General features: G+C 37.8%; 1 protein-coding gene across 1 annotated transcript; it reads left to right on the top strand.

Moving 5' to 3' along the window:
- The first annotated feature begins 1,387 nt into the window (after window positions 1–1,387).
- Window positions 1,388–9,142, top strand: snw1 (SNW domain containing 1). The gene is made up of 14 exons (XM_024291675.1): window positions 1,388–1,523; window positions 1,926–2,079; window positions 2,149–2,310; window positions 2,469–2,564; window positions 2,676–2,782; window positions 4,003–4,107; window positions 4,319–4,388; window positions 4,486–4,551; window positions 4,624–4,740; window positions 4,811–4,952; window positions 5,868–5,970; window positions 6,162–6,279; window positions 6,365–6,528; window positions 8,485–9,142. Exons 1-14 carry the CDS (start codon window positions 1,510–1,512, stop codon window positions 8,675–8,677), a joined length of 1,611 nt encoding a protein of 536 aa, XP_024147443.1. The 5' UTR covers window positions 1,388–1,509; the 3' UTR covers window positions 8,678–9,142.
- Window positions 9,143–9,494: the final 352 nt, after the last annotated feature.

Genomic DNA, 9,494 nt, shown 5'->3' with positions numbered 1-9,494 from the left:
TTATTTTATAAATGCATATTTTTTGCAGTTTTACTGTGAGGTGTTAGATATATCATTGAATAGGGAGGAATTTATATGATAATAATATTTTTATATGTATGGTGTCTTTCTGGACTCCCAAGTTCCCCTTACGGTTAAAGAACAAATCATTAAACAAATTTACAAGAATAAAAAAATTCTTTTACTTTGTAGATTTACTGTCAGGACTTGCCTGTTTCATGGCAACCCAGATCCCAAAGTTCAGGAAAAAATTTACAAACTTTTCTGCTAAATTTTAGGCGTACCTGTCCAATAGTCTAACCCGTTCTCTCGTGTTGGTTCAAGCCTGATCCCATTTGTTTAGAATTTCAAGTAATACCAAAGAAAGAACAAAAACCCAAACAAATATGGGATCAAAACTTAAGAGGGACTTAGTAAAATCAAGAGACATTATGCACTGGAGGAAAACAACAATAAAGCAAATAAATAAATAAAAAATCCATAGATTTTGTGGATTCATGTCTCCCCACACCTGCATGAAAGAAAGGAGGATATTAAATCAGTCATCCATGAGTGGGCTTAATAAGCTGACTACCTGTTTTCTATTAGATCCCGAGGGACTTCCTTCTGTTTCAGCAAGTTTCCCCGTCAGTCTGATCTCCTCCTTGAATATGAATGATGCCTTTCACTATATATGAAAATAATCCAGAGGAAATCGAAGAAGTTTCCATCTTGTGTGGGTTCAAATGAAGGTGTGTTCAGATAAATTAAAACATTTGAAATTCTAACACAGAAAAAACATACAACTGTAAACAATGTTGTCTGTGTTGCAAAAAAATCATATTTTTATGTAAAATATCTGTATCTCAAGTATGTGTATTTCATTAGCATGCAACTTTATATTTTTAAGCTTCATCAGACCTGGCATAGCCTCTTTTCTCTCCAACTGCCATGACTTAGTCTGGATTGATTAAACTGTTTTGACATGTCAGATAAATTAACAAAATGATAGACAAACGTTTATTTACTGTCTGAGTGGTTTATTACTCAAATATCGCATATTTTGATCCTCAAAATACAAAAACATACAAGTTCCTTTCAAAATAAAATACACCAGTGTGTATTTAATTTTGGCAAAAACGTTTATGTGCTGCTCCCAAAAGTAAAATGAGTCAAAATTGTTATTTATAGAAAAATATGACAGTGTTGTTGTTCAATTATTTTAAACATTTTAATATTTTAAATATTATGATTGGCATTTCTTTAAAATAAAAAAAAAATCAAGAATTAGGTGTCATGTTTAGAATAAAGTTGGGGAAAAATAAAATTATTTAAAAGCTTGATTTTTTAATGTCAATTGGCATTTGCATTTTCTAACAAACAAAAATGTTGTAGTATGCTTTTAATCGAATTGAAGATTATTTGAGCTGCATTTGAGCTGCTATTTGTCCAACCTGGCAACCCTGATGTCCTTTTCACTTATGGCCTGTTCCTGCGCATGCTCACTTCAATATTCAGGAAGAAAGGAAAATGTCTCTAACGAGGTAAGTCTCTGAATGAGGCCTTTTGACGGATAAGACACTAAATTACGATCATTTGTTGCCATTCTGTGTTTGTTATAAATGTATTTGGGTTAATATTAAACATTAAAACTTTAGTTAAGCTCCAAAAGTTTCCGTCTTTACGGGTTTACGATGTTAGCTAATGCTAGCTAGCTAAACGGAGTTGGCATAGCTAAATTAGCATTAGCTTGTGTACCATCGTCACGCAGCTATGGTCTCTAAAGTTAGCTTGATTTATTTAATCTATTAATGAAACTAAATGTATTTGATGTCGTTTTAAACTGTCGTTTTGTTGTTGCTACCACTTTTAATACATAATTTCAAACGCTAATCCGCGTTTACGACGACCTATTTTGACGGACTCTCCACTGTTTCGCCCCCCAGCTTTTTACCGGCACCGACCCAGCTGTCTCAGGACCAGCTGGACGCAGAGGAGAGGCTTCGGACCCAGAAGACCTACTCCACGGCGCTGGTTGCGTCCCGCAAAGAACCCCCTCCTTACGGGCACAGAAAAGGCTGGGTTCCGCGCGCGTTTGAGGTAAGCTCCAGTTACTCCTCGATCCGGTGGATTCTGTTGTGTTTATGGCAGATGTTCTGTGCTTTTTAGGACTTTGGAGATGGAGGAGCTTTCCCAGAGATCCACGTGGCCCAGTTTCCTCTGGAGATGGGCAGGAAAAAGAAGACCTCAAACGCTCTGGCAGTTCAAGTGGACGCAGAAGGGAAAATCAAGTATGATGCTATTGCCAGACAAGGACAAGCTAAGGATAAGGTATAGTTACTTTTCAGCTCCTGTTGTGCTTAAGATCCACAAAGAGGTTCATTATAAGACTTGACAGATTTTCACACGATCTACCCTAATTTTACATTTTTGGCAACTTAAAATCAGCTACTTTTATGGGTGACATAATTCGAATTTCATTTTTGTAGGTGGTCTACAGCAAGTACACTGATCTGCTTCCAAAAGAAGTTCTTAATGAAGACGCTTCCGGCCTTCAGAAGCCTGATGAGGAGGCGGTACAAGAGGTAACTTGTTCAAGTTCTTGCATACATAATCTTTATAGTTGTAGTTTTTTTTTTTTAATTACCGGTAAGTGTGTGGAGTTTCTCACGGTTGTGGATGAATGCGCTTTGCAGTTGACGGAGAAGACTCGGAGCGCTCTACAAAAGCAGGTGTCTCAAAAGATCGCTGCAGCGATGCCAGTCAGGGCCGCCGACAAACAAGCTCCTGCACAATACATCAGGTAGTGTGTTTTTTTTGTGATTGCACCAATTTACACAAATTCAACCCATTCTTGCAACTTTTGTATGGAGAGAAAATGGACTCGCCTTGGTTTGTGCATGCATAGTTTTTGATTTGTAACTCTTGCGAAATATTTGTGCATAAATACAAAAAATTATGAAATAAAAAAAATCCAATTTACACAAGCACAAATAAAATTACTACAGGTTTAAACTAATTACACGCACAGATCACTTGTTACGCACACACAAAACCGCATTTATGCACAAATCTGAGGTGAGACTCCTTTCACTTCTCCAAGATTCGTCCGTGATGCGTTTAAATGCTGCTAGAATGCTGGGTCTTCAGTTTTCTATTCAGCCGCTTTGAATTTAGATTGTGAAAATTGACATTTTCTCACTTTTTTTAAATGATATGCCCCAAATTTAATATTAAAAAGTCTCCAAAATTTGGGTGATGCTATTTTGTCTCCATACTTTCTCGACATTGAAATTTCGTCCAATCACAGCGACTTGGGCAGGTGCTCTTATTTTGTAAAGGTTCAATCTACCACTCAAGCTTAGAGGCTAAAGCCTAAATATTTATTGTCTAATAATTGAAACATGGTTAATATCATCATTTTCTTGGGCTTACACGGCGGATAAAGTTTTTTAAAAATTAACTATATAAAGTAAGTATCAAACAGTCGGTTTGTTACAACGGTTTGCAAATATTCCTCATGAAAGTTCAGGTTAACCGTTTTGTTGGAGCACAAACGAAAGTCGATGATCGAAGAAAACTTTTCAACCTGCAAAAGTACACAGAAAACAACATTTACCATTCATGGAATCCAGTTTAAAAAAAATGGAGGAAAAACACCAAAAATGTGTGCATCCAATTATTTGCAAATTATTTTTTTTTAAATACTTAAATTTTGTGGGGGGGGGTTGTGCTGCAACAATCACTAAAAATAACATAAAGATCCTGGAGGGGCTGTGTTGTTATGTTTATTGTGTAGTACTTTTTTGTATTCTATTCAACAATGTTTTCCATTGTACTACACACTTAAGTTAGTCCTTGATTTTCTTTACTACAAATTGTACTGTTCACATCCTCGTATACGGATATAAAATCAGTAAATCAAATTGGATATTCATGTAACATTTCACCAATTAAAGCTGCATTTTTAGACTGAAGGTGCCTGAAAATCCCGTTCACTAAGCAGTTGTTTTCCTTTTTTAGGTACACCCCGTCCCAGCAAGGCGTGGCTTTTAACTCGGGGGCCAAACAGAGGGTGATCCGGATGGTGGAAATGCAGAAAGACCCCATGGAGCCTCCTCGCTTTAAGTAAGTGAAGATTCTGCAGAGAACTTTTTGGAAAAGTCGTTATTAATTAATTAATAAATAGAATTAAATCAGATATAAATAGTATTTATGATTGATCTCTTGTGTATTAAAGCAAATTCATAAAAATAATAGTTTTAAAAAGTGAAACATTCGCAGGAATCTCCGTGGATTTACTTTGTTTGAAAGCAGAACCGTGTTTATTGAATTTCAGAATCAACAAAAAGATTCCTCGAGGACCGCCGTCGCCCCCGGCACCCGTCATGCATTCCCCCAGCAGAAAGGTAGTCTGATAAAACAACGGAAGCCTTCTGATGTCTGTGTTTTCATGCTGCGCCAAACAACAGAAGTGTTTTCATAAACGCTCTCGCTTTGTTCTAGATGACAGTCAAAGAGCAGCAGGAGTGGAAGATTCCTCCGTGCATCTCCAACTGGAAAAACGCTAAGGTGACAAATTATTTTGATTGTTTTTGTGTGAAAAGATTACAGTAATGCTTAAGTTTGTCCTGCGCCTCACAGGGTTACACAATCCCTCTGGACAAACGTCTGGCTGCAGACGGGAGGGGTCTGCAGACCGTTCACATCAACGAAAACTTCGCCAAGCTGGCCGAGGCCCTTTACATCGCTGATAGAAAGGTAGCTTTAAAAACAAGCAAATGGAAGTTTATCACATTCTGCTTGACTTAAATCTTTTTGCGTCTTTTAGGCCAGAGAGGCGGTGGAGATGCGCGCCCAGGTGGAGAAGAAGATTGCCCAGAAGGAGAAGGAAAAGAAGGAGGAGAAGTTGAGGGATTTGGCTCAAAAGGCTCGAGAACAAAGAGCGGGAATCAAAAACCAACACGATAAGGGTGAGTGGAAATTCTTTTGAGAAGTGCTGCCACAAATGATTATTTTAATAGTCGACTATTCACCGATTATTTTTTCTGATTAGTCGACTAATCGGGTCGTGTGCAAACTGGATGAAAAGCACACATCTTAACCATCATTAGCTTTAAACTAGCTAAACATTAGATATATAGCATTACCTGTGATAATGCTAGTGTGAATGCTGTAAGCTAAATTTTGCCGCTGAAAATGCTAATGCTGATAGCTGAAGATGAAAATGCTGAAATTGACGGCTTAAAACGCTGAAGCTATTAGCTAGCTAAGATGTTAGTTAAATGCCAAATTAGTCCTAAAAAAATGAAAGAAAAGCTCAAGTTAGCCAAAACAGTTAGCATGCAGCTGAAATATTAGCTAAGCTCTGCATTAGCCTAAAAACAGAAAAAAAAAATTAAATTAGCTAAAATAGCTAGCATGTAGCTGAAATATTAGCTAAACTCTACATTAGCCTAAAGAACAAAAAAACAAAAAAAAATCGCCTATATTAGTCAAAACAGCCAGCATGCAGCTGAAATATTACCTAAACTCCAAATTTGACTAAAAAAGTGAAAATTTCCTAAATTAGCCAAAACAGTTAGCATCCAGCTGAAATTTTAGCCAAACTCCAAATTAGCCTAAAAAACCTTAATAAATACCAAAATAGTCCAAAAAGCTAGCAGATTGCCATTATAACTTTCAACTTTAATACACTCTGACTCCATATAATATAAAGTAACGACTAATCGACCATTAAATTAGTCATCGACTATTTTAATAATCGATTAGTCGACTAATCGTGGCAGTCCTACTTTTCAGTATGTCCATCTTCTTGTTTTGACATCATGAACTTTCCTGGACTCACCTGGACTGAAACGCTTCACGTTTCTTCTGACCGTCTGCAGGTGACGAGGACGCCGAGGCCGGCGAGCGCGACATGATCCGCCACGACAAAAGAAAGGAGAGGCAGCACAACCGGAACATCTCCAGAGCTGCTCCTGATAAGAGGTGCTGCTGGACCGCACGTCTGCTCACGGCTGTCTTTGTAGAGAAACTCAAACCACTCGGAGTAGATCAGACTTATGGTCACTAACATCTAGAACCCAAACTGGGACCTTTGAAATCACATTTATTTCATTTTTTAAGTTTTACTACTTTGATTTTTGTTCATAGACGACTGTTTTCATGTTCTGTCCCAGATCAAAGCTGCTGCGGGATCAAGACCGAGACATCAGCGAGCTGATCGCTCTGGGGAAACCCAACCCTCGGATCACCAACGAGGCTCAGTACGACCAGCGGCTCTTCAACCAGAATAAAGTAAATCCATTCATGTTCACCGTTGAGATGGGAATGATTAAATACATGTTTTTAGAAATAAAATGACTCTTATGGCCCCTCCCAGGGTATGGACAGCGGTTTTGCTGGCGGTGAAGATGAGACGTACAACGTGTACGACCAGCCGTTCCACGGCGCCAGAGACATGGCGTCCAACATCTACAGGCCCAGCAAGAACATCGATAAAGACACATACGCTGATGACTTCGACTCGCTCATTCGCCACAATAGGTAAGATGTTTATTCAGAAATATGTGAGCAAAAGAGTTCATTATTGGACTAAAATGTGTTTAAATGGTTCGTACGGAAGTTAATAAGAACATATAAACAATGTTTTTTTTGGAGAGTTTCTGAACATGTTCTCGGGTCAAAAGGACCCAGGAGGATCAGTCCTGTGCTGTAGAAACAAAAGGAGAGTTAATGTGAATTTGGTGCATTTAATGGGGCTTAAAACTCTGTTTTTGTCTCCTTTTGAATCTACTTCTGTATTTTCGGTTTGAAAGACTACCTGCTGCTTATTTTGTATCATTTTATTCAGCACAACATCTCCTATGTGACGCTACATTTATTTTGTCATTTTTCTGTGCTGTTTTCACACACTTCACCAAAAATTATGCAAAAACGGATAATTCCGTCTGGAAAAAGTGATTTATTTTGCTGTGGAAACTCCAAAAATGTTTAACTGTTTTTACAACTTAGAATGAAAGTTTTAGGTGTAATTTCATTAAAACAACATGAATACAATTTGTCAACGAACTAATAAACATGTCTTTGAATGAAAATCCAAGACAAATTCCAGGTGAAATTCACAGAATTCATTAAACGGTTTCTGTTGATCGAGGAACATCACAGACCTACAGCTCCATGTTGTGGCTTCAGCCCAAAAAATGAGAATTTTGTCTCGTAAAAGCACCTCGGTCCATTTATGTCCGTCCTGGAATTATGATTTTTGCAGCTTTTTTTCCCTCATAAATTTTCCTTGTTGTGTTTGTGAAAAATAATGAGAGGTTTTTGGAGAAGTTTGATCCAGCTGGATTTCAGGTGTTTGTTTCTGTCTAGTCTGAACAACGGCTGTAGGCTGGAGTTTCACTGAGTTTCCGCAATTTTTATACAATTCCAATGCTTGTTGTTTTAGAAAATTCATAACAATCCCCATCCCAAAATAAAATAATGATCGTTATTGAATTTCCAATAGCAAAACATCTTCGTTAGGCTCCGCCCCTCACAGCGGATCGGCTGCACTGCATTACAGCAGTCAATTTTTGTCCTTATTTATTAAAATAAAAATAATTTGTGTCAAAAATCTACAAATAACTACCGTATCATCTCTTTAATTGAATTATCAATCACAGAGCATTAAAATAAGTTTATTTCTGATTGAGTTTTATCACATTGATCTCACAGCTGCCCAGCAGAGTCTATCCCAAAGGGTTAAAAAATATCTGTATACCAGCTTGGTCTAAACATGTCATAATAGTTACAGACTGATGCAGTCTTTGGGACAGTTGGTGTTGAGCCTCAGATAATAAAAGAAACACACAAAAATCCTACATTTTTATTCTCGATTTATTTATAATCTTCCTTCTGAAGGAAGTTTTATTTTGAAAAACTACCACTACAATAGACTATTTTTGACCAAGTCATTTAGTTGCGTATCGAAAATTCATCCTCTAGTTTCTTAAAGCAGCTCCCCCGAATACTGAAATAAAACCTCCAAGCTAGCAACAATAAATGAACAGAAAAACAGAAGAGAGCCAATGAGGAAACAAGAAAACTTCAAAATAAAAGCTGCATTTAACAGACAAAAATCAGAAATTTTGACTCTAAACATGAATTTATTGCAGCAGTTGTTCCCACACACTATAAGATTATTGCACAATATTCAGCTAAGGTTATGAGGTTGCTAATAAAGTTGATTTATATTAGAAAACGCCAGCTTTAGTGACCGTTTTGTCTTGTAGTATACATCTGTTCCAATTTTTAGCTTCCACTTTGACAGTTATGGGTTACGGGAAAATCTTTCACATTTTATTGCTTCCGACATAAAATCTAGTGAAAAGACTTGACTTTTAAGTTAAGTATAATGCATATAAAATTAACTTTTTCTTTGTTTTACTTCAACTGTCTGTAAATGTATAATTGATTTGTGAAATGGGTCTGAACAACGATATTCTTTCCCTTCCCAAGGTTTGCCCCCGACAAAGAGTTCTCCGGCGCCGATCATGGCCAGCGGCGGGAAGGCCCGGTCCAGTTCGAGGAGGATCCCTTCGGTCTGGACAAGTTCTTGGAGCAGGCCAAGCAGCACGGCGGCTCCAAACGGCCGTCCACCAGCAACCGCTCCAAAGACGACTACCACGACAAGAAGCGCAGGAAGGAGTGAGGGCGCCGCTCGCCGAACCGGATGAAATCAGATAAGCCCATGTGTAAAAATGTCTTTTTAAAAAACAATTTTTTTTTTGTATGACAGAATTTAAAAGCTTGTGTAGACTTTATTCTCTCTATTGTGTGAATTTGCAAAAACTGTTAAAATCAGCTTAATATGTGTAGTAAACTTCAACAGAAATCTCGCTTATTTTCCTCTCATTTGACTTTTATTAGCCGCTTTATTTAAGTGTATTTGTTTGAGCAGAACGTACGTTCACCGTCAATAAATTCTGTACATTACAACCACTGTGTGTTTAATAAACGCGCGTCGCTCTACTCAACAAGCTCTCAAGCATCGAGAAGTTTTGGAAAGTTTATTAGTTGTGTAATTGTGGGTTTGTTCCTGTAAGATTGCCATTATTTTAATAATTTCCTGACTAATGCGACCCATTAACACAGATGATTAAAAACCTGAAATGCAGTCGGAGCCGCCATCCATTTTTGTTTTTTTTCTTCACTCAAAACGGGCTGATGATTAGACCCAAGCTGGTTCCATTAATTTCAATTAATTATGATTTATGCCGCCTGACAGTTTTATTTTCCCCGCGCTTTGGAAAATAATCACCGCGGCATTACACGGCCCGGCACACGGGGAAATCGGCACAGAGCAATCTTTCAGTCAGACCCAGAAGGGCTTTGACGGTTTTTATGTCTGAGAGATTCATGTTTTTGTGTGTTTTACACAAGAATTCACACATTTGATCAGCATCTGTAGGAGGTGAAGAGAGCAACACGTATTCTCTAGTCAGTCTTTGAGGTCGTCGGAGAGGTTA

This window comes from Oryzias melastigma, linkage group LG24 (assembly GCF_002922805.2).
Source record: "Oryzias melastigma strain HK-1 linkage group LG24, ASM292280v2, whole genome shotgun sequence".
Taxonomy (NCBI): Eukaryota; Metazoa; Chordata; class Actinopteri; order Beloniformes; family Adrianichthyidae; genus Oryzias; species Oryzias melastigma.
Note: the sequence above shows the minus strand (reverse complement) of the source record. Positions and strands in the feature narration are given on the sequence as shown.

Excerpts from the sequence above, each read along its gene's own strand:
- snw1 (XM_024291675.1), top strand. Across the intron at positions 2,565-2,675 it reads ATGAGGAGGCGGTACAAGAG|TTGACGGAGAAGACTCGGAG; the intron begins GTAACTTGTTCA and ends TGCGCTTTGCAG. Across the intron at positions 5,971-6,161 it reads AGAGCTGCTCCTGATAAGAG|ATCAAAGCTGCTGCGGGATC; the intron begins GTGCTGCTGGAC and ends GTTCTGTCCCAG.